Raw genomic sequence first — 24384 nt, 5'->3', positions numbered from 1 at the left:
CAGCAGGCGTCGGTGGGTGAGCGAATTTGTCAAGGGCGCCTTCTTTAACGGGTCGCCGAGGACCTCCCAGCGAAAAGCAGAGAACCCACTTCTGGATAATAAGCGCCTGCATGGCCTCCGCACCCTGTAATTTGGATCTCTAGGAATCGCCTTTGTTGTGGGCGACCAACCACAGGCACAGCAAGCACCTGCTCCTCCGGCCCTCGCGGAAGGACCCCAGGCTGCCGCGCCCTCGGCTGCTTCTCCGGGACCCTTCTCTCCGCTCCCCGGGAGCCGGGGGCCCCTGGGGCCTCCCGGGGCTTGGCGGCCGCGGGGGCGCGCGTGCGCAGGTGCCCGACACCCTGCGCAGAGTCGGGGTTCTTCGCCGCCTCCGGCCGGGCGCGGGGGCAGGGGGGTTCCGGGGCCGCGTCCAGGGCCTCGCCGGGCACTCGCAGGCCTCTCGGGGGCCGGAGCCTGAGCCACCGCGGCGCACACGCCCTCTCCTCCCCGCTCAGGCTGGGGCCCCCTCCGGCCCGCAGCGTCGGGCCCCGGCACCGCCGACTGCTCCGTCTACTGCGCGTCCCTCTTCCCGGCCCGAGTCTCGGCGGCCGCGGCCCCCGCCCCCGGCCGGCTCCGGGGAAGCTGCGCCCGTCCGCCTCGCCAATGGAGGAGCCCGAACTCCCGGCGCTCCGGGGCGGCTCCCGCGGGAGGGGGCGCGGCGCCCCCGCGGCTCCACCCTCTCCGCGGGGCCGCGGCCATCTGGGGCCCCTGCCAGTCGCGTCCGCTCTGGGGCCCGCGCCCAGCTCGCGCGGGAGGAGGCAGCCCCGGCAGGGACCCGGGCCTCCCACCAGGCGGTCCCAGCCGGCGCCGGTGCGCGGAGCCGGGCGCTGAGATGCCCCGAGGGGGCAGTGGCTGCGAGCTGAGCCCGGGTGGAAGCGCGTCGCAGCGTACGCGGGCGCCCCTCGCCACTTCGGTGACCCTTCAGGAGCCGGGACCGGAGCCCCGGAGGCGGCGGTGTGGGCCCGCGAGGGCGGCGAGGTCTGTGCTCCCAACGTCCGGGGCGGGCGCCGGCTGCGGAGCCTCGGGCCAGCTCGTCGCCTCCCGCCTCTCCCCCCAGCCCCCCGCGAGCTGGCAGGAAGAAATAGCGCGCGGCCCCTTTAAATTTACCCAGGAGCCCTTAAAGGAGCCCCAGGGGCCCCAGACAGGAGTCCCCACCCCGGTCCAGCCCGCGCCGCCGAGCGAGCAGCCAGCCGTCCGTGCGGCCAGCCGCCCCGTGCATGCGCCCCGCGCCCCGGGGCCCCGAGCACCGAGCGCCCCGCGCGGGCCGCCGCCGGCCCCGCGGCCCCGCGCCCCGCCGCCCCGGGGCCCCGCTCCGCAGCGCAGCGCATGGAGCCCGGCGGGGACCACCGGAGCCGGAGCGGCGGCGGCAGGGGCGGCCCCGGGCCAGCAGCGGCCTCGGCACGGGGCCGACGGCTGCCGCCCGCCGGATCGAGCGGCGGTGCGGAACCCGAGGAGGACGACGGCGGTAAGAGCTGGGGCCGGCGGCTCGGGCGGGGGCCCCGGCATGGGGGAGGGGAGGGCTGCGGCTTCGGGCTCCGGGCCCCTCTCCGCCGCCGAACAAAGGGGGGGACGCGGGCAGGGCGGCCGGGGGCGCCACCTGGCGGGCGCGGATCGTGCCTGCAGGGCCGGCGGGGGAGCCCCCCGCCCCGCTCCCGGGGTCCGCCCGCGGGGCTCGGGCGGATTCCCTCCCCCTTAAAGGGCCCCGCGGCCCCCGCCTTAGAGGCCAGGTCGGAGGGCCCCCGAAGTGCCCGGCCGGACGCCACGGCGCGCGCTGTGCGCTCTCGGACTTGCGCCCCCGCCCCTTTCTCTTTCAGACTCCCAGGTGGTCTCCCTTATCCGGCCGTCTCTTAAAAGTCGGCCCAGACAGCGGGTCCCTTTCGGGGGGGCTTCCCCCACCCCGCCCGAGGGGCTGAGCTGGGAACTCCGCTGCTTTAAGTCGGGCTGCTCCTCCCCTCCCGTGGCCTTGCTCACGGACAGGAAACCTTTTCAACCCCCTCCCACCACGTTCTTTCTAGGAAAGAGCCTGGCTCGCGCCTCGAGGGGCCCACCACTACCTTCACCCCGCGGGTAGTTTTTACAGGGATGGGCTCGCTCACAAAGGCAGATGCCCACTCCTGTCCGCGCGTTATCGCCTCCCTTCTGTTTGCCACAGTTTGTCAGCTACAGTAGGGCCAGCCCGTCCTCCCCGCTCGCTCTCAGAGGACACTGTTTCTTCTTGCCCCTGCTGCAGGGTCGCCGCCTTAAGACCCATGACGTTCAGGCCGGGCTAGGGAGACTGTGCCCTTATCTCCGAGCTCCCCTCCCAGAAACTCCCCATCCCCTTTTGTTTTTAAAGAATCTCAGCTCCTCCCCCTTTTTTTGGCTCTTAAAGGGACAACCCACCTTAGACTAGCTTAGATCCGGCGCTGGAAGGATGCTTAGAGACCAGCCAGCTCTCCAGTGCCTTTCAGACAAAGAGGCTTAGGCCCAGAGAGCCACATGACCTATCAAAGATCACAGAGCAAGTTAGCAGTGAAACCACACTGGAACGGAGGTCTCTGACTTTGAAGCTGATGCTTTTTTCTTTGGGTATACTTAAAACAAACAAAAAACACAATGGTGACAGGAGTCCTCTCTGGTCCTGTCTTTTGTTTCTCTGACCCCGAGATTCTCCAGTGGGAGCATGACCACACTTGTCCATTAAGCTTATGGGGCCAGGAAACTCTTTTCTAAATAAAATAGGGTCCAAGCTGCAGGGAAAGTGGGGGTACTGCTTGGGGTGCCTGTTTGGCAAAAGGGAACACCACTGGGTTAGTGTGCTGTACTTGGGCCTCTCCCGTGCCTGCCCCTTGATTGCTGGGCAGTGGCCGGCTCTCTGCCAGAGCAAAATATAAATCCCCAGAAAGACTTAATGGGCTCCAGTGGGTGGTGGCCACTCCCTTCTGCAGAATTTTCAGTAGCCACTCTGGTGGCCCTCCTGTCATCCTCTTGCAGGGTCATAGGCTCTCCCAGACTTTAGGGAAGTCAGGGTCCTAGAAACTCCTTTTCCCTGGAGGTGTTGACAGCTTTGTCATGGGGATCGCTCCCATGAGGGCCTATATTTGGGGAACTGACAATGCTTAGCACCCCCCAAAATGGAACTCCCAGAAGGCTGCATTTGAGGCATTATTGGAAAAAGAGAGAAAATGTTTGGGTGGGGCCCTCCTGGTGGGGGGCCTCAGACGGGTGGGTCCCGGGTGCAGCCCTGGATGCAGACAGATGCCCCCTTTGTTCTTCCACTGCCCGCTCTGCTTCGGCCGGAACCGCCCCAGCATGCTGCTCTCCTGGCTTCACCCTTACAGCCCTCTGCCAGAAAGGGGGCCATACAGAGCTGGTTTCCTCCTTGGCCTTCACCTGATTTTTTAAAAACTCAGAGCTCTTTCCTCAGCAGCGTGCCTTTCGTCCTTTTGTTTTTTCTTAAAAGGGTCCTCATGCTTTGTAAAGGGCCAGTGTTTTAACTCTGGGCTCTCCCAGCTCCCTTTCTCTGCAAAATCCAAGCCCTGGGTTCATTTCTTAAGTATTGGACATTGAAAAACTGTCTCCCCTTTCCCCTTCCCAGGGCAAGATCTTCAGCTGGAAGGGGGTGCCTTGGGGTCCTGGGGGAGTGCCCCCCTGCCCTCTTCCAGGGTCAGGGGACCAGCATCTTCAGGCAGGAAATACTCAGACCACTGTGAGGCCCGGGCCTCGAGGCCTGGGAAGAGCCGCATCCCCGGCCGTGACCACCGGCGCTACTACCACGACCACTGGCGGCTGGAGTACCTGATGGACTTCAACCCTGCCCGGCACGGCATGGTGTGCATGGTGTGCGGCAGCTCCCTGGCCACTCTCAAGCTCAGCACCATCAAGCGGCACATCCGCCAAAAGCACCCCTACTCCCTGCACTGGAGTCCCCGAGAGAAGGAAGTTATCAGCAACAGCTGGGATGCCCACCTGGGGCTGGGGGCCTGTGGAGAGTCCGAGGGCCTGGGGGCCCAGGGGGCTGAAGAAGAGGAGGAAGAGGAAGAGGAAGAGGAAGAGGAGGGGGCTAGCCTGCAAGCTTGCCCACCCAAGGGTGCAGGTAACACAGGACATGGAGAGGCAGGGACCTGGGTGGCGGCTGGGGCCAGGTGGGGCCAGCCCTGGCTTCTCAGCCAGCTAACTTATTTTCTGGAGTAAGCCATTGCTCTTTTTTTGGGGGGGGTTGGGGTTTGCCTATTGCCCTTGTCACTGTACAGTATTGGGGGAGGGACAGTGAGACAAAGGGGTCTGCAACACCCCTGATAGTTTTGGCCTTCCGTGGTTTTAGAAGGATCCGGGAGAGTGGGGGGATAGGCTGGGGAAAGGCAGGGAGTAGAGAGTGCTGGAAAGGGAAGTCCAGGGAAGGGGCTAGAATCTAGGTGTGTGTGTGTGGGGGGGGGGGGGGGTGGAGCTTCAGGTCTGTGTGTAGGAGGATTAGGAGGTGAGGGAGTTAAGGCCTGAGGAGAGAGAGGAGGAGCAGGGCAAAGGTGAGGCTGGGGGCACACAGTCAGGAGCCAGGGAGAGGCCAGCTTGTGGAGGACCTGGCTGTGGCAGTGGGTGGGTGGGGGCTCCTTGGAGGGCCAGCATCTCAGTTCCTTACCTCCCTCCAACCCTTTCAGGCAAAGCCCCAGCCGATGAGGGCAGCCGATGCCAGCAGCGAGGGGGCCTAGTGGCACCCAGGGCTCGTTGTCGGGGCCTCTCAGCCTCCCGCAGGGCTGGGGACAGCAGGGGGCTGGGGGCGCGGCAGCTCGACCGGAGGCTGAAGGAATCCCTGCAGAACTGGTTCCGGGCTGAGTGTCTCATGGATTATGACCCTCGGGGGAACCGGCTGGTGTGCATGGCCTGTGGCCGGGCACTGCCCAGCCTGCACCTGGACGACATCCGTGCCCACGTGCTGGAGGTGCACCCCAGCTCCTTGGGGCTCAGTGGCCCCCAGCGGAGTGCCCTGCTGCAAGCCTGGGGTGGCCAGCCCGAGATACTGTCTGAGCTCACTCGGTCCCCAGCAGGTGCGGGGCCCATTCCGGGCCAAGACCCCCCCCATATTAGGGCTGCAAAGTGGGGTCTTTGGCCAAAACCGGGAGGGTCTCCTCTCTACATGCACCCACATACCCATCTACCTACCCACAGACACACACATACCCCTCCTCACCCCCACACCGCTGGGGCCTCTAGATTGGGGCTGGGGTGAGGACCCCTCCGCGTGGGTAAGGGAACCCCGCCACCAGGCTGAGCCCGTCTCCCCCACCCCTTCCCCAACAGACGATGACCTCGTCCCCCAGGACCTGACCAGAAAGAGCCTGGACCCCGCCCCCACTGCTGGAGCCCTCTCCTCTCGGGATCTCAGTCCCCCAGACGTAAAAAAGGAAGAGGCTGTCTGGGTCCCTGAGAGGCCCAGGCCCGCAGAGGAGGAGGAGGAGGAGCTGGAGGAGCTGGAGGAGGGCGAGAGGGTGGGGGTCCCGGGCCGGTCTCCGCGGGGCCGTCACCACCGCCGCTACCGGGAGCGCTGGCGGCTGGAGTACCTCGTGGAGCTGGACGGCGGCCGGCGCGGCCTGGTGTGCATGGTGTGCGGGGGCGCGCTGGCCTCGCTCAAGATGAGCACCATCAAGCGGCACATCCGCCAGCGCCACCCGGGCTCCTCGCGCCTCAGCGGGCCAGTCAAGGCCCTCATCGCCCAGGAGTGGAGCGAGAAGGCCGCTCACCTGCTGGCCCTGGGGCTGCCCAGCCCCGAGTCCCCCCGGAACCCCGCCGCCCCTGCTACAGCCGCAGCCTCCGAGGAGGGGGGAGGGGAAGAGGAGGAGGAGGAGTGGTGGGGTGAGCCGGCGCAGGGCCAGGCTGGACAGAGGGCGGGGAGCGCTCGGGTGGGACGGGGTGGTGGCAGCAGAAGGCCGGAGGGGCGACCGGGGAGGCTGGGACCGGAGGGTCGCGGTGGGCAGCTCTGGGGCCGAGAGGCGGGCGGCTGGTCCTCCGCCGGCTCCATTGCGATCCTTTGTCCCCTTCTAGGCGATGTCCCGCTTTCCCCAGGGGAGCCATCGGAACGGCCCCCCGAGGACGACGACGACGACGAGGACGGCCAAGAGCCTGGGGGCCTCGCCTTCCCGCCGCTGCCCCCGCCGCCGCCGCCGCCGCCGCCGCCGCCGCCCCGCAGCCGAGAGCAGCGGCGGAACTACCAGCCGCGCTGGCGGGGCGAGTACCTGATGGACTACGACGGCAGCCGGCGCGGCCTGGTGTGCATGGTGTGCGGGGGCGCGCTGGCCACGCTCAAGGTCAGCACCATCAAGCGGCACATCCTGCAGGTGCACCCCTTCTCCATGGACTTCACGCCCGAGGAGCGCCAGACCATCCTGGAGGCCTACGAGGAGGCCGCGCTGCGCTGCTACGGCCACGAGGGCTTCGGGCCGCCCGCTCCCGCACCGCGCGACGGCGGCGCGGACCTCAAGGCGGGCGCCGTTTGTCGGGCGTAGCGGGCTCGCGGGGCGGCTCCGCCCTGCGCTCTGCCGGCCTTCGGGCCGGGACACCCCGCTTCCTGCGGCCCTGGCCGCCGCCGCCGCCGCCGCCGCCCTCCTCCCCCTCCTCCCCGCCCCGCTGGCCGGGCCGGGCGGAGATAGGAACTGGGTGGGGTCGCCGGCCTCCCCTCGGCGCCCCGGAGCCACCCACCCCACCCTGGGCCGGTCGATCCGGAGCCCGGGAGCCCCGGCCGGCCCCGCGCTGGGCCCCACGTTTCCCGAGAGGCCACCGCGGCCTCCAGGCGTGTGCACGGACGGGGGGCCTGCAGCCCGGGCCGGCGCCGGGGTGGGGGGGTGGGTGGTGGATGCTCAGTATTAAGGCCCCAGGGGCGGGGGGAGCGCCGGGGCCCCGCCCAGCTCCCTGCGGCGTTGCACGCGGGCAGGCACGGCCCCCCGGTCGGGGGCGGCTGCGCGCGCTCCTCGTTGCCGTTCGCGGCGGCTCGGAGGCCTGGACTGCGGACGAGGCTTCCAGCGGAGGGCGGGGCGGCGGGGCCCGGGAACCCGCCCGGTGGCGGAGGACACGTGACGCCGCGGCCGGGGGTGGGGGCGGGGCTGGGTGAGGGCCCCGGCAGCCGCGCCCGCCTCCCCCGCCTGCCCCGCCCCTGCCGCGCCGGCACCACCCCGGTCTTGTAAAGGGATTAGCACTTTTCTCCTTTGCTCTGCTGACCTCTGTCTCCCCACTACACCCAGTCGGGCAGTCCGGCTCTGGTCCCCGTGGGTCCGAGCCCGGGGCACTGGAGGTCCCGGCGGTTGGCCTCCTATCCCTGTCCGCTCCCTGTCCCCCTTTGTACACGGTGGACGTGCCACCCACTCTCAGCCCCCAAGGGCCTGGGGCCGGGCCTCGGCCTTTCTCTCTTCCCCGCGGCAGCGTCAGGCCCACTGGGGCCGGGCCGGGGCCCCGCGATCTCCCAGGCAGGTCCGAGTGGGATGTGTAGATTCATTCTCCTGTGGAGAACAGGTGGCCCCGAGATCAGGCCTTTTTTGCTCTTTGTATTTTATTTTGAAACTGTATTTAATGCTTTTATATGAGAGGGGGAGGGGCGGGGAGAGAGCTGTCCCAGTCACCCCTATGTGCAAATGTCTTATTTATTATACGTGTATCAGAGATAAGCTGTGAGGTGGTGGAGGAAGGACCTAAAGGAGGAAGGAGTGAGGACAGAGGTGGGGATGGGGGGACCGCAAACATCCTACACGAATGTGTGACTCCAGGCCTCTGCTTGAATCTCTGAGCCCCAGTGTCTGCTTTTCACATGGCAAGGCCGCTTCCTTTGGTCTTACAGCCTGAGATTCGGGAGGTGAGCTGAGCCTGTGAGACTTGGGGGCAATACCCAGAGGCAGAGGGGGCGCCTCCTTGGGTGGGAAAGCAGACAGCAAGGAGGAAGCCCTTCCTCATCCCAGCACCCCCAGGCTGGAGCCCAAGGTTCAAGTGCCTCAGGCCCAGTCCTCTTGACTCTTCCTGATTGGGAATTGGATTTTATACCATGGATTTTATAGCATTTTTATATAATTCAGGATTGTCAGAGTTGGAAAGATCTTGGAGATCAATCAGTACCTGCCCCCTCGACCCTTTCACAGGTAGTGAAGTATGGAGACTGCAATGATCACACACAGCCAGGTAGGAACAGTATAGAACTAGAAGGAAAATCTCGACTCCCGATTCAGAGTTTTTGCATTACACCACACTGCCTCCCAATCTCTGGTCAATTCAATTTTTTTTCCCATTGGGCCTGTGAAAGGATGGCACGCGCTGGGTGTTGCAGGCTGTTCAGCGCTGTCGTGGCTTCCTGGGGGTGGTGAAGACCTGCGGCCCTCCTGAAAGGAGTGCTATCTGGGGTGGCTCTGGCCACTGTAGGCTTCAGCTCCAGGGCTTGGGCAGCAGCCTTCTCCATCACACCTCCGCAAGTAGGGCTGGCAGCCACCTGTCCCTTGGTCTCTCCAGTAGGGCAGGGGCTCTGGCATTGTTTTTTTTTTTTTTTTTGGTAGGAGCCACCAGGGATTCAGGAAATAGAGTATCAGCTGTCAGTTGACTGAAAAGCGAATTCCCAGTGTTCGAACCTCCAGGATTTTTGAGTCAGTATTAAAAGCTTGAGAACAGGGATCATGGATGGGATCAAGAATGGCAGCCTGGGCACTGCCATTCTTTTATTTTCCTTCAATGCGTGTTTTCAGATCCAGGATTAGTATCTTACCATATTGCTACCCTGCCTGTTCAAAACCAGAAGGCAGATTGGGGCAACCAATTATGGTCACCCCAAGTCCACTGCCGAAGTTCAGGTAAGCCAGGACAGAGAGCCAGTTAGGGATGGCTTGTCCTTGTGACAGGCAGGGACAGGGGTTTTAGGGAAGACAGGAATAATGTCTTCATTGAGAGGCAGCCCCAAGCACTCCAGGGGGTTCTCAAAGTGTGGCCATGGGACCAGTAGCATCCCATTAGGAACCTACTAGAAATGCAAATCCTTGGGCCCCATCTTGGTGAATCACTGGGGTGGCACCCAGCAATCCTTTTTGATAAGCGCTCCAATGATCGTGAAGCTGAAGATTGGAGTGCTAGTGGTCTCATTGGCACTGTAGGGATCCCTGCTTAGCCCCTCTGGCCTCTTGGGTTGGGAGGGTCAGGGGGGTCCTCCTCTTTGTGCCTCCTCCTTGCCTTGGGAGTCTGACATGAACAGGTGAAGTTTCTTCATGAATTTTTTTTAATGGTATGCTTGCTATTATGGCCAATATGTAAATGTTACTCTGAATCCATATTTATACGCCACGTTAGTGACATTACTCAAACATTTGTATGTGTATTTGTGAAGTTGTTTGCTTCAGTTATTTTTTAAAAATTTCAGCCTAAGTTTTCTAAGAGGTATGTTGAATAAATTTTTGAAATCCAGCTTAAGGGTCATGGCAGCCTTAGTTTTGGGGAAGAATGGATCTGAAGGGATAAAACTCTTTCAGCAATGCCTTGATAGATGCAGTCTCCACTTTCCAAGGTGACTGCCTCCAAGTGCTCTGTGGCTGTGATGGATCGGCTGCTTCACGCTGCAGGTGGGCAATTCCGAGCTTGGTGTGCAGCTGAACTGGGACGGCAGACCCTCGGGCACCTTCCACTCCTCATCTTCTTCTTCCTAGGGTCACTTCCTAAGAGGGTTTCTGTGATCTTTCAGAAACCAAATGCATAGCTTTGCTCCATTATGGAAGTTCTGCAACCTTGGGAATCATTACCAGTATCAACTATTAGTTGCTTTTTAAAGCCTCAAAGGTGGAGTGGGGATGGAGGCTGGTGGAAGCCTGGTTCTTACTTTACCCAAACTGTGTATAAAGAATAAAGTTAGCAGAAAAACACCACAGTTACTGTGTTATTTTTTTCATTTTTTATTAATACCACATCAATTTACAGTTTTACAGGAACCAAGACCTAAGTTCCTTAGGTGCTACTGTATTTTTATGTTGCACGCACATACACGCACACAGTTTCATTAGTAATAGTTCATCTATAGGTTTTTCTTAAAAAAAAAAAAAATTTCCTGTGTGGCACAAAGATCTGTCCAATTATCTAAACACAGCAGTAACAAAACAAAAGGGCTAGCTATTGAGGCTTCCAGTGCAGAAAAAGGTCCTTTGGAGGGGAAGCCCAAAAAGCTGATCAGTGCACTGACTTCCTGGGAGGGCGCAAAATAACATGGAGAATGTGTTCCTGATTGAAATTTGCTTAAAATTTGAAAAGGGGGCTAGGGGGCTAATAAGAAAATGGGAGTAAGGCAAGGGTACCTTTTACCCGTCTAAATGTTGAAGTAACTTTTCCGAAACAGTAGAAGGAAAGAACTTCCATTACCTTCTTCGGAGCTGCAGTGCTAAGGGACCGTCAAAGACTATAGCCCTTACTTTAAAGTCACCAGCGCACATTCCCTCTGGATTATCATGACGAGGAGCAACCTGAAGGAACTCACAGAGGACTTCTTTCAGGTTGACGGAATTTTCACGTCAGAGGGGAGAAAGACACTTATCGCTCTCAACAGGAATCAGATTCCTGGTTGCCCTCCAACTGACATCTGAGTGGTTCTTTATCTTTTAATCATGCACGGAGCCCACCATCACAATCTTGCCCTACCTGGTCACCCTCACCTAACACTTCTTGGAAAACACTCTCAAAAGGAGCACCCTGGGCCATGGCAAAGGTGCTGAGACGTGTCGGAAGATGAAAGGAACCCTCAAAACATAAGACACTCATAAGCTAGCCTCAAAGTTAAAAAACTCTGTACGAACTACAGAACACACTTTCTTACACTAATCTGTGGTCTCTTAACCACAGACAGACTATCTCCTCTCAAGCCAGCTTGGCTTTGGTCCTTAGGGTACAATGATGAGCACAGGTTAAGGATGTAGCATGTGAAGGAGGAAGCTGTGGAGAAAAGATAAAAGCAAAAAAAGGCCTTTTATGTTTGTCTTTACCTCTTGAGAATGTTTCCCCCCCATGGACTGAGACAGGATTATAATAACTCAACAACTGAGGAACCCACATGCAGATTATTTTTTCTCTAACAAGTTTACAGCAGTATACAGCAGTTACAGACATTTATTTCATAATAAGAAAAGTACAACCATATTTATTAAACTCGAGGTGAGGTGGGCAGGGAAGAGGGAGGAAAAAGCACACTCAGGAATGAGTCCTCAAACTAAAGCTCAGAACTGGTGCCCACAAGAAATGACATAGATGCCACCCTCCCAAATGGCAGAGACTTTCCTTTCCTAGGGGTGAGTGGGAGGGAAGGGTCATCCCAGCCCCACCTTCCATGTCCATCCTTGGTTCCCAGATGGCATTCCAGGAATCAAGAACTCTCACTATCATCTACAGGTTGTTCATACAGTTGGAAGTTTTATCATTACGTGAAGAGAAACTGTAGGAATAGCTGCTCACGTTGTGGGGCAGGAAGATGGGATCAGAAGGCTGTCAAAAAACCCACAGGAAGGAATCCCACTCTTGTCCACAGATAATTTCCTCATAAGTTAATCATTATTTCTTAACTTAAAAATAAGGGTAAAACTGATAGGAAGCTGCATAAGACTAGTCCTTGAGAACTGGACAGCAGAGTCCAAGAGCAGTGCTTTATCTTTCATTTTCTCCTTGACCTCCAATCTCTCCCCTTTCAAGCTACAAGTAAAAGCTCCACCACCATTAAGGTACTGATTTATCCTATTAATTTGACTCTCTCTTTATTCTTTTGGGTTCTAAGATAATCAGTTCGTTTTTTAGTCCAACAATTCTTGTGCTTGATACTGAGGGTAAAGGGAAAGGAGGGGAGAAAACACCAAATTAAGAAAAAGAAGCTTGGAATGCAAGCTCGAGCTGACACCGAGCACGTTCCTTCATAGTACAAGTAATAACGTTATAACTATTAAGTGGTGTTTTAGTAGCTGTTGCATTTCTGGTTCCCGTGTACTTATTCTGCCTTTTTTTTTGCGATTCCAGGGAGTTTTGCTTGTATCCTATTGAAGAAAAAGAAAAGAAGAAGGTGGTGAAAACACAAGTCTTTAACAGTGATACCAGAAGACAGCACTGGACGTGCTGGAGCAACGTGACAAACTCCCATTTCCAGAGGACTTACTCTGGAGGAAAAGAGTCAGAGGCCGAGTCTGGCCTGGGATGAGCTGAGGGGTCCACAGAGATTAATCCCCTCTCCTGGTCACCAGGCTCTGTAGCCAGTCCTCTTTCACTATCTGTCCCTCCTGGGTCCTTCACTGGAGGTTCCAGAGAAGAAGGGGTGTCTGGGCATAACGCCTGCTGTGCTCTGCACACTGGTAGTGCAAGAGCCCATTTCTCTAGGAATGCCAGGTTAGTCACTAGTGCCACAAAAGGAAGCAGGAGTCGAGTCAAGGTGACACATAAAAATTCCCAGCCCCTCGTAGGACACCAAAGCTATCCTTTATTTTGTGCATTAAGGTTACACATCACTAAGGTCACTCACATACCTCTCGGCCAATGTCAAAGCCACCCCTCACAAGTATTAGATCCCACAGCAGGGACTGACCAAGACATTAGGTTTAAAGCTAAGCTAGGACCATCTTTTACAATCAAGAGTAAACAATCAGATACATATTTGTACTAACTGTCCTTGCTTGGTTTTAGCTCTAATGTACATTCTAAAGCAAAAGAGCAAGTCACGACCTTGGCATCAAGCCAGAGCTGCCTACATATATTCAGTTTTCACTTTATCAAAACTGGAAAAAGCACTAAAATCTACAGTGTGACAGGGACTGAGGCAAGGAAATGGGGCACCAAAGAGATGCATCTACTTGTGATGTTTTATTTCTTAAATATCTGAATACAGAAAAATGTTAACATTTTAATTAGAAGTGTGGGTTCCTTAGTATTTGCTGTAATTAAAAAAAGCCAAAAACAAAACAAAACAAAAAAACCTCCCAAATTGTTCCTTGATGGGAGTCATAAAAATACCTACCAATATTTTATTACTTGATTTTCATATTAAATTGGTTTAAAGAGGAAACAGAGATTTGGTGGTTTTAGGAAAGGTAGCACTGCACCCTGAATCATTTATTTAGTAAAACATTTTATTTCTGAAAAGAGAGGGAAGAGTTCCGCTTAAAACTGATGCATATGGGCAGGCAGTCACAGACACTTAAAAAGCCAATTCAAAAAGGCAAAGGTTCTAATTCCATTGATCTTTTTTAGTCTAAGACACAAAAGATATTTTTTAAGGAAGTAGGATGAAATAGTTTGCAATAAAATCAAACTATTAACCAATATTTATCTTCAGTGTGAAAATTTCTTTCTTTGAGTCAGTAAGTAGGCTACAGAGGAAGCTACAAATAATTGGGGAAGAAAAGCACACGTCCCAATAAAACATGGAACTTAAGTACACTTACTTTTCAACAATTGACTTGGTCTGATCCCGGGCAATGCCAACATAGTGATCAATCTGGGTCTTTAAGGAAAGGAAAAAATTTAGTTATGGCAACACACAGATTAACAATCTTTCTGAAGGTAATGTTATTTTGTCTAGCTTAACTGTTTTTTAAAAACACTATTGCATATTCTTGGAAATGAAAATAATGCCCAGTTTTAAAAATTTACTATTATTTTTAAAATAGGCTCTATACCCACCATGGGGCTTGAACTCATGACTCTGAGATTAAGAGTCACATGCTCTACTGACTGTGCCAGCTCACTGTCCCAATAATGCCAGTTTTTAAGAGTATTTTAAAAACTTCAGGGTTCAGGGGCACCTGGGTGGCTCAGTCGGTTAGGCATCCAACTCTTGATCTTAGGGTTTTGAGTGCAAGTCCTGTGCTGGGCCCCACATTGGGTGTGGAGCCTGTATAAACAGAACAAACCCCCCCCAAAACCCTTCAGGTTTCAGACTTTAAATTATGCCATAAACACCTTATTACTCTGTTGACGTAAAAATCACTCATTTCTTTTGCTAAGGTCTTACTTGCTAGGCATTTCCTTTACAGACACTGGAGTAAAGCATTTTCTGAATACTAAAAACTGTGTCTAACCTATACTCTATAATCACAAATGTATTCTGGTTCCTAGGTAAGACTTTTTTAAAAATTTTTTTTAAAGATTTTATTTATTTATTCATGAGAGACAGAGAGAGAGAGGCAAAGACACAGGCAGAGGGAGAGGGAGAGGCAGGCTCCATGCAGGGAGCCTGACATGGGACTCAATCCCGGGTCTCCAGGATCACACCCTGGGCTGAAGGTGGCGCTAAACCGCTGAGCCACCAGGGCTACCCTATTTTTTAAAGGAAGTTGGTTTTTTAAAAAATATTTTACTTATGAGATAATGAGAGATAATGAGAGAGAGGATGAGGCAGAGAGAGAGGGAGAAGCACACTCCCCACTGACCAGGCAGCCAGACTTGGGACCTGACCCCAGGACCCTGGGATCATGACCTGAGCCAAAGGTAGGTGCTTAACCAACTGAGCCACCCAGGTACCCCAAGACTAATTCATTTAATACCAAAAGGCATAAAAAAGTGTGTTGACTGATGACTTAATCTATAAAGAATCTAGCTAGCAAGCATCTTGCAAAGCTCTGCATGCACCATTCCAAAATGCAAACATCTCTTCACACCAGTGGATTCCCATAATAGCCTTGATAGTTTAAATTTGTTTTCAGACACCAGCTTTTATTTATTTAAGCATTTTTTCAACTTTTTTTTTTAACAGATAATGCATCCACATGAAAAACTTAAATGATACAAAACAAGACATAAAATAAGTCTCCTTCCTACACTTCTCTCTCCTAAACATTCAGTTTCTCTTGGTATAGGAAACCACTATCATCAATTTCTTTCAGGCTCCTGACTTATAAAACTTAGACTGCAGGATTGATTAGAAAATGACCCCTCATGATGTGCCTGGGTGGCTCAGTTGGCTAAATATTCGACTCTTGGTTTTGGCTCCAGTTGTGATCTCAGGGTCATGAGACTGAGCTGAGCATGGAGCCTTCTTGAGATTCTCTCTCCTTCTACTTCTGCCCCTCCTGCTTGTGCTTTCTCTCTCTAAAATAAGTAAATAAATCTTGAAAAGAAAAGAAGAGATTGCTCCAAACTTTCAATGCCTAAAAAAACTAAAGCGGGGCACCTGGGTGGCTGAGTGGTTGAGCATCTGCCTTTAGCTCAGGGTGTGACCCTGGGGTCCTGGAATCGAGTCCCACATCAGGTCCCTGCAAGAAGCCTTCTTCTCCCTCTGCCTATGTCTCTGCCACTCTTTCTGTTTCTCTCATAAATAAAAAAATCTAAAAACAAAACAAAACAACCCCCCCCACCAAAACCAAGAAACTAAAGCTAGTCATAAATTAACAGGTATATCTAATTGGAAACAGACAAGTGCTTACCTTGTACTTCTCATAGACAATGGGGACACTGAAAATGAGCAGTTCAGCTGTAAGAGAATCACAGGACATGGCAAGTGTAAATGTGAGACCGTCAGAAAGACCCAAGATACAACACAAACATTTTTCCTCGTAAAATATAGGGAAACATACATCTTCAATTTAAGAAATTCTACCCAGGGCTCTCAATTAAGGACAGTTAGCTATAGGTACATAGGCTACCTTCTGTGAATCACAAATAATTTCCAAATTATGAAAATGGTTTGATCCCCATATTTAAACCAAATGTACACAACTCTACTTCTAGCTGTTATATTTCCTTAGAGTTAAGACCTTTCAATAAACCTATGGCCACAAACAGGTTCTTCCAACATCTAGTTCAAGGAGTATGGATGTTAAAGGCTGGGTCGCATGGAAGTAGGGGAGACATTATGGGTATTCTCTTTGCTCCTACTTTTAGTAATTACAGATGACCCTTGAGCATCACGATGATTAAGGCACGGATAGCTGGTGCTGTCAAAAATCTGCACGTAGGGCAGCCCCGGTGGCGCAGCGGTTTAGCGCTGCCTGCAGCCCAGGGTGTGATCCTGGAGACCCTGGATCGAGTCCCACGTCAGGCTCTCTATATGATGCCTGCTTCTCCCTCTGCCTGTGTCTCTGCCTGTCTCTCTGTCTCTATGAATAAAAAAAAAAAAAAAAAAAAATCTGCATGTAACTTTTGACTACGCTCCCAACTTTACTAACAGCCTACTGCTGGTCAGAAGCATTAACAATAACACAGTCAATTAACACATATTTTGCAAGTATTATATACGCTATATTCTTACAATATGGTAAGCTAGAAGAAAGAAAATGTTAGAAAATCCTAAGAAAAAATACATTTACAGTACTGTACTGTAAAAACTCTTTGAACCTGTAGTTCAAAGCTGTGTCGTTCAAGGGCTAGATGTACTTCAAAGAGCATTGAGACATTTTCCTTGCCACCTTACCGAGAATCAGAAGGGTGATTCCATTGAAAACGGCACCAACATAGGTCATCAGCCACATGAAAACAGCCAGCTGTGAAGGCCAACAACAGAGGGTTAAGCAGGAGTAATCATAATGCAAAGTTTAGGTCAACTGAGGCCATTCTCCTTGTCGATTAAGAACTGCGTAAGTTTAATGATGTATGCCATACGTAATTATATAATTTCCCAATGAAGGTTACACTCGTCTGCACCATATACTTGCAGGGTGCATCAGAGAATTCTGTAGTTCTCTTAAGCTCAACAGACTATGATTGCATTCCTGTCAATGACGTTGCCCTTGTTGGGAGGGCATGTAGTTCTACATGTGCAGGAGATGCCTTCTCTATTGACTCCTACCCCTCCCACTTTTTACAGGTTGATTTAAGCAAATATTTTTGTATGATAAAACCCTCTTTACTGTTTTTCCTCTGAGTTATAGCCTAGTCTCTGATTTTCCTCAGCTTCTCCACCAAAAGCTGTAGAAGCAACTAACCTTCAAGGAGTCAACCAAATCTTCCACCAGAAAGAGACGAATAATGAGTTTCAGGGCCCTGTTGATGTGCACCATGGCAGCATTCACGTAATTATGGAAAGCTTCTGAGGACAGAGTAATGTCTACATCCAGGTAGGCTCTTCCAGAAGAAGAAACAACAGTCATACATTTGACAAGGAAGAAGAAGATCTCTTTCTGAGAGCAGTTTTATAGAGCGTACATTTAAGAAATCTGTAGGGGCTTTTTTTTTGCCGTCATGGGGGAGCAGGGAGAGGGCTCCTGTCTTTCATTGGGCAGAGACAAAGATGTCAGATGTCTGCTAAGTGTGAGACATTCATATACAATAAAGAATTGTCCTACGTCCTGTGTAACTTCTACTGCCTCATAGGATATTCATGAAGGTGAACCCACTTATAATTATCAAAAGTCCAGAACATATAAAAACAAGGATTTCCGCCCCCCCAGTTTTGACATATTCTGAATTTCCTAAACAGACTATTTTGGTTTGTTTGGTATGCTAAACTCTACTACCATATTTTTTACTACTTTAGAAAATCATCTAAGTACAAGTACCTAATGTCTCTATTGTGGGCGTGTGTGTGTGTGTGTGTGTGTGTGTGTGTGTAGCCATGTCCAAGCAGTTAAATACTGACTGGAAATATTTTACTTTATTATAAATGACCTTCTATCTTATCATTCCTTTATATTATAATTATAGCCTATTTTGAAATTTATAGATATCTATGAATTTCATTTCAAAATGATAAAAAAGGCATTATAAAATATTTGCTAACAAAACAAGGAGAGATACAAAGTTTGCAGGGTGGACAACTATAGAAAAAGAAAGACTTGGGTTCTGTTCACAAATGAACTACAGAATTGAGATGTAACCATGTGCTTGTAACTTGTTCTTTCACTAAGTACTTACTGAGTGCTTACTGAGTATCAGACCCTCTGCTATGCATAGGGCAGATCAGGAAAAAGATGAAAAAGATGACTGCTTTTGCCTTAAAAAGCCTACAGTCTTGTGGGAAAAAGAGAAGGAAAGGCATGCTTTCCTTTCCTATTTATTAAGAAATATTTACTACCAAAAGTTATAAAAATTAAATGCTGTAATTTGTAAAATTTAACAAAGCACAAATCCACAACAGTGTCCTGCAAAAGACGAAAAATCCTGCTAAGACATCTAGTTTATGGCCAGTCACATTTAGTCATTCAGTAAACAGCTACTGATTTGTTAAAACCAATTTGTGATAACTTTTTTTTTTTAATTTTTATTTATTTATGATAGTCACATAGAGAGAGAGAGAGAGAGAGAGAGGCAGAGACATAGGCAGAGGGAGAAGCAGGCTCCATGCACCGGGAGCCCGATGTGGGATTCGATCCTGGATCTCCAGGATTGTGCCCTGGGCCAAAGGCAGGCGCCAAACCGCTTCGCCACCCAGGGATCCCTGTGATAACTTTTTTTAATGCCACATATAGTTTAAATGGTCTTCTATTTTCACCAAGAGAAAATAAAAGGACTAGAGCTATTCTGCCATAGTCTTGAGACACAGAAGAGTTTCTTTCCCTCTGAGGAAAAGGTTTTGAAAAACTGTCATTTGCAAATGTTAAAATTGTTTATGGCTAAGATTTTCAAGAGGAAAAGTGTGAGGAAAACATTTGTTACAAAGTTACAGCACAGGGATCCCTGGGTGGCGCAGCGGTTTAGCGCCTGCCTTTGGCCCAGGGCGCGATCCTGGAGACCCGGGATTGAATCCCACGTCGGGCTCCCGGTGCATGGAGCCTGCTTCTCCCTCTGCCTATGTCTCTGCCTCTCTCTCTCTCTCTCTCTCTCTCTGTGTGTGTGTGACTATCATAAATAAATAAAAATTAAAAAAAAAAAATCTTAAAAAAAAAAACAACAAAAAAAAAACCAAAAAAACCCACAAAGTTACAGCACAGTCAGAAAAGTAAGCAAGTGGATTCTAGAAATGCATGACCTACTGACCTCAGGACTTGCTCCTGATATTAAGAAAACTAAAGTGGGGGGAAAAAGTAATAAAACTAAGAGTAAACATATCAAATTCTAATAGTGCCAAGTGCACAGCCTCAATACTGAGACTTCAAAGTTGTTTTAAGATTTCCCTATGTGGGAGCTTAAACACGTCCTGGGACCCCACCTAACTGGGTGCTGCCTGCTCAGGAACTCAGTCTTCTTCAGTCTTAAAGTGTGAGCCTCTAATTTGTCAAAATGTTCTTGGCTCCTAACTTGGTCACTTCTGAAGTGACAAGGTTTCTAGCTGATGGTTCATGCAAGGGATTAGCTGCATCAGGCCCTGTAATTCTTCACTTAGTCAACTGTAGGGTGTTACTTATGATACTTTCACTCACTTGAATGGATGGCCCTCTTCTGATTTCTGTACAGCTTGGATGACAGACTTGTACACTCTGAAGCTGATGGTGACAGAGAGAAGAGCCAGGATGAGGTAAGAAACCACACTGATGACACTGAAAGCTGCCAGGGAGAGCAGCATGATCAGTGTGGTGCCAAAGACAAACCCAGTCTTCTTCACATCTCGCCAGAAAATCAGATCGTGCACTGCCAAAAGAAAAGGAAGACAGGTTACATGTGGCCACGTAGCTAGGACTGCTCTTTGGCTGTGATCTGCTATCTGAAAAGCATCACACCAGCATGCTTTACAGGTGCATCCCTCCTTAAGAGAACCTGAGAAATGAAAATTATATGTCAGGAGTGATGTTCACACTGCAAATGTTGCTGTGGTTTCCGGACAGGTTCATAAATACTTAGAAACTTATTTTTTTAAGGTTTTATTTATTTATGAAAGACACAGTGAGAGAGGCAGAGACACAGGGCAAGGGAGAAGCAGGCTCCATGCAGGAAGCCCGATGTAGGACTCGATTCCGGGACTCCAGGATCACTCCCTGAGTCAAAGACAGAGAGACACTCAACCGCTGAGCCACCCAGGTGTCCCAAAACTTATTTTTTTAGAGATGGCTACTGAAGTACTACAATGGGGCAGAGTGTCAATTTTTTTTTTAAGATTTTATTTATTTATTCATGAGAATACACAGAGAGGAGAGGGAGAGGCAGAGAGAGAAGCAGGCTCCCTGCAGGGAGCCCGACATGGGACTGGATCCCGGGTCTCCAGGATCACACCCGGGACTGAAGGCGGCGCTAAACCGCTGAGCCACACCGGCTGCCCAAGTGTCAATTTTTTGAAATGTTTCAGCAGAAAGGATGTAGAATAAGTGTTATAAAATCGGTAACTGTTAACTAAATTAAGCAAACCATGCTGATAAGTTCATCTGATCACTATAAAACCAAAACTAATGTATGTATAAATTGGGTGGGATCAGAAGAGTGTGCTAGATAAAAACAAGCCAAACTCTATTAGCATTAGTTACAATGAAACACCAGAAGGATTACTGGTAGGGGACTAAGTCACTATCTAAATGGCAACACCCCTGAAAATGAATGCGGATACTATTACTAATTGTTAGGAAATAGGTATAAACCAAGACCGTTTTAGACAAGTGGGTATTATGGAGGGGGACATCCAAACTGGAAAAATCTGAGTTCTTCTACTTAAAGACACCTAAAGAATTGTGTGTAAATCTAGCAATGACACTGTATTTGAATTACAATCTGTAAAGGTTAACTTCAACACTAATGGTCCTACTGCAGGTTCCTTCTCTTCATAAAGGGCAAGGGCTTTGGAGCTGGAAAGACAGGAGTTTGAGTCCTGGTAGTTTTTAGCCTATTGTCTTAAATGACCTTTCTAAACCTTTGTTTTTTACTTTTTATAAAAAAAAGTAACATCTATTGTCTATAGTTGTTTTAAGGACTATGCCAATGTAGTAGAATGCTTAGCATTGTAAATGACATGCAGTAAACACTCAAATTTTAACTACAACCAAAATATGGTAGGCCTTTAAGACTGATTGAGGGTAAAATAAACTTTACCTGTTCAAGTGAGGCTGCTGGTCCCTAGTTCTTACCCATATCCTAGCTATAGTACTTGCCTCTGAAGCCTAACCTTGCTAGAGCCAAAGGAACCTAATTTTAAAGCTTTCACACTAAAGATATGCCACTGATTGTATAGAAGAAATAATGACTGATTCAGAAATTTCAGCCAAGGAATGTGACACTAGGAGAAATAAGAGGCATTATGATTCCTGATGGGAAGCTGAGAGTCCCAAGTGCCAGATAGTGACACTGCAAAGGAGAGAGAGCTAGCTGTGAGGCTGGCAAGTCAGGTTCACCTGATTGGACAGGGAAGCTGAACAGAGTGCTGTCTTCTTATAAGAACAAATACTAAGCAGGATTCCTATAATCAGAGTCCAAGTATATAGATGTCATGGTTCTTAAGACCAAAAGCACAGTTGCAATACGAACGCTTTGGAATGAAATAGGTATCTTGTGCCTCTTGGTGTAATGCACTGAGGACACAATCTCACTTCTGCGGTGTTCTTGCAAAAAACATAGATCTAATAAGAAAACACCATACAGGGCGCCTGGGTGGCTCAGTGGTTGAGCATCTATCTGCCTTCAGCTCAGGGTATGATCCTGGTTCCGGGATCGGGTCCCCCATCAGGCTCTCTGTGGGGAGCCTGCTTCTCCCTCTGCCTATGTCTCTGCCTCTCTTTCTGCGTCTCTCATGAATAAATAAAATCTTAAAAAAGAAAAAAAAAAAAAAGAAAACACCAGAGAAACCCAGACCGAGAAATTTACAACATGGATGGATTTAGAGGGTATAACACTAAGTGAAATAAGTTAAACAAAAAGACAAATAATGTACGATTTCGCTCATATGTGGAATTCAATAAACCAAATGAACAACAAAAAGAGACAAAAAACAGACTCTTAACTACAGGGAACAAACTGGTGGTTGCCAGAGGGGAGGTGGGTGGGGGATGGGAGAATAGGTAAAGGGTATTTAGAGTAGGTACACTTACTGTGATGAACACTGAGTAATGTACAGAACTGCTGAACCATTGTACTATATGTCTGAATTTTTTAAAAAATATTTTATTTATTCATGAGAGACACACACATAGAGAGGCAGAGACATAGGCAGAGGGAGAAGTAGGCTCCCTATGTGGGACTGATGTGGGACTCGATCCCAGGACTCTGGGATCACGACAAGCCAAAGGCAGACCCTCAACCATTGAGCCACCCAGGTGCCCTTACATCTGAAGTTACTGTAACATTGTACTTGATTATTCATCAATAAAAAAATAGCAAAAAATAAAGGAGAGTAAGATTTGACAATACACAAATGCCAAGTGTGATCATAGACTGGACCCTGGATAAAGGGGTAAAAATGGCCTACAAGACACCACTGGGACAACAGACAAAATTTGAATGTGGACTATATAACTGATAAAAGCACAGGTAACCCTGAACAAGTGCATAGGTCATTTACATGTGGATTTTTACCCCAATAAATACAGTATAGTTCTTGTAAATGTATTTTTTCTTTGACTTTGTTAACATTTTCTTGTCTCTGGCTTACTTTAAGAATACAGTATACAACGCATATAACGTACAAAATATGTGTTAGTTGGCTGTTCACATTATTGGTAAGGCTTCCCATCAACAGTATGCTTATTAAAGTTTTTGGAGAAAACTTGTATGTGGATTTTCAACTAACATGGGAGTCAATGTCCATTACCACGAGGCTCAAGGTCAACTGTACTGTATCAATATTAAATTTCCTAAATTTAATGAGTGTACTGTGGCTATATAAATTCTTAAAGTTCTTGTTCAAAATCAAAGACAGAAACAAACATTCCAAAGTAGGGGTGTAAAGAAGCAAGATGCTTGCAACCAGTTCTTAAAATAGTTCAGGAAAAAACATGTACCTATGAAGAGGGGAAGGGAGAAATAAAGCAAAATTTAACAATTGGTGAACTAGAGTAAAGGTTTTATGGGAGTTTTTTGGTACTAGCACTTCTTTAAGTTGGAAATATTTGAAAGAAAGAGAAAAAAGAAAGAAAAGCTTATGGTAAGATGGGGGCCCAGAGAGAAAAAGACCTGAATGTATCAGCGAGTAGGGTAATGAAACTAGTCTATATGCAAACTAGATTAGGAAAGCCACCCTGTCCTCATGAATTTTACTGTCATCTGCTGGAAAACTGTCACAAGAAATAGTCAAATCTACAGTGGTAACACATGTGAATGGTGCTCCCTAGAGGTGTGCACTACGCATTCTGTACAACAGTATAGAAGGCCCTAGGCTGGGCTTTAAAAATCAATGGTAGAATTATGGTCTGGTCTAGAAAAGGGATGCATTGATTAAAGGGCGGATAACGCAGGGAAAGGAAAAGCTGGTTCATCCCTCACATCTCTGTCTGGGATGCTCTTCTTCCACAATCTCACATGACTTGTTCCTTCACTTCATTTGGGTCCTGGTTCATGGGCCATTTCCCTCAGACTGCACATCCCACCTAACATCCCCATCCTTTGGTCACGTTCCATCTTATTATTCTGCTTTATTTTTCTTCAGATCTGTTAAGTGCTTAAAACATGGGCTAATAACTAGAGTTTCATTTGTTTCCTGATGATTTCTCTGGAGCTTACCTCCCTGGAGGTAAAGAGCTTGGATTTTTAACTTCAGGTGAAATAGGAAGCCACTAAAGGTCAAGCAGGGGAATAGCATTGCATTGTATTTATTTATTTTTAAAGACTTATTTATTCATGAGAGACACAGAGAGAGAAAGGCAGAGACAACAGGCAGAGGGAAAAGCAGGCTCCTCTCAAGGAGCCTGATGTGGGACTTGATCCTGGACCCCGGGATCAAACCCTGAGCTGAAGGCAGACATTCAACTGCTGAGCCACCCAAGCGTCCCATATTGTATTTTAAAAAGAGGAACATTTTTGCTGCATAGAAAATGGATTGAGGGGGATGCCTGGGTGGCTCAGTGGTTGAGTGTCTGCCTTTGGTTCAGGGTGTGATCCTGTCCTGGGATCGAGTCCTGCATCTGGCTCCCTGCAAGGAGCCTGCTTCTCCTCGGCTTATGTCTTTGCCTCTCTGTGTGTCTCTCATGAATAAATAAAATCTTTTATTTTATTTTATTTTATTTTATTTTATTTTTTTAAAATCTTTTAAAAAGCAAAGCAAAGCAAAGAAAGAAAGAGGAGAGAAAGAAAGGAGAGAGAGAGAGAGAGAGAAAGAAAGAAAGAAAGAAAGAAAGAAAGAAAGAAAGAAAGAAAGAAAGAAAGAAAGAGAGGGAGGGAGGGAGGGAGGGAAGGATTGGGGTGGGGCAAAGTACAGGCAGAGAGACTCTGTAGGAGGCTATGATGGTGCTCCGAGTGCAAGATGAGGGTCATTTAGATTAGGATGGGGGCAGTCAGGATGGAGTGGACAGATCTGAGCTGTATTTTGGAGGCAGAACAGAGAGAACCTGGTGGCGGAGTGGATGTGGGAGATGACAGATGGGAAGAAATAGGGATGAACCGTACGTCTGGGGCCTG

At 50.0% G+C, this 24384-nt stretch overlaps 2 protein-coding genes across 5 annotated transcripts in view; one reads left to right on the top strand and one right to left on the bottom strand.

Moving 5' to 3' along the window:
• The first annotated feature begins 1214 nt into the window (after positions 1-1214).
• ZFTA (zinc finger translocation associated) lies at positions 1215-6746 on the top strand. 2 transcript variants are annotated; one of them, XM_072760271.1, is made up of 5 exons: positions 1215-1504; positions 3617-4114; positions 4674-5060; positions 5314-5865; positions 6055-6746. In XM_072760271.1, the coding sequence occupies exons 1-5, from the start codon at positions 1366-1368 to the stop codon at positions 6513-6515; spliced, it is 2037 nt and encodes a 678-aa protein (XP_072616372.1). In that variant the 5' UTR covers positions 1215-1365; the 3' UTR covers positions 6516-6746. The 2 variants fall into 2 exon arrangements, with proteins under 2 accessions (XP_072616372.1, XP_072616373.1); XM_072760272.1 differs by lacking the exon at positions 4674-5060.
• Positions 6747-11100: 4354 nt separating this feature from the next.
• RTN3 (reticulon 3) overlaps positions 11101-24384 on the bottom strand; it is a 61865-nt gene continuing 48581 nt past the window's right edge. For all 3 annotated transcript variants that reach the window (XM_026004614.2, XM_072760270.1, XM_026004613.2), the window contains 6 exons: positions 19278-19485; positions 16905-17043; positions 16394-16463; positions 15408-15454; positions 13428-13486; positions 11101-12029 (listed from right to left, as the gene is read on the bottom strand). In XM_026004614.2, the coding sequence (XP_025860399.1) occupies positions 11984-12029; positions 13428-13486; positions 15408-15454; positions 16394-16463; positions 16905-17043; positions 19278-19485 (569 nt within the window). In that variant the 3' untranslated portion in view covers positions 11101-11983. The remainder of the gene's footprint in view (positions 12030-13427; positions 13487-15407; positions 15455-16393; positions 16464-16904; positions 17044-19277; positions 19486-24384) is intronic.

This window comes from Vulpes vulpes, chromosome 5, assembly GCF_048418805.1.
Source record: "Vulpes vulpes isolate BD-2025 chromosome 5, VulVul3, whole genome shotgun sequence".
NCBI classification, from domain to species: domain Eukaryota; kingdom Metazoa; phylum Chordata; class Mammalia; order Carnivora; family Canidae; genus Vulpes; species Vulpes vulpes.
Note: the sequence above shows the minus strand (reverse complement) of the source record. Positions and strands in the feature narration are given on the sequence as shown.

Bases quoted from the DNA above. Each gene is read 5' to 3' on its own strand.
- ZFTA (XM_072760271.1), top strand. From the start codon at position 1,366: ATGGAGCCCGGCGGGGACCACCGGAGCCGGAGCGGCGGCGGCAGGGGC. The intron at 1,505-3,616 runs GTAAGAGCTGGG...TCCCCTTCCCAG, and splicing joins ACCCGAGGAGGACGACGGCG to GGCAAGATCTTCAGCTGGAA. The intron at 5,866-6,054 runs GTGAGCCGGCGC...GTCCCCTTCTAG, and splicing joins GGAGGAGGAGGAGTGGTGGG to GCGATGTCCCGCTTTCCCCA.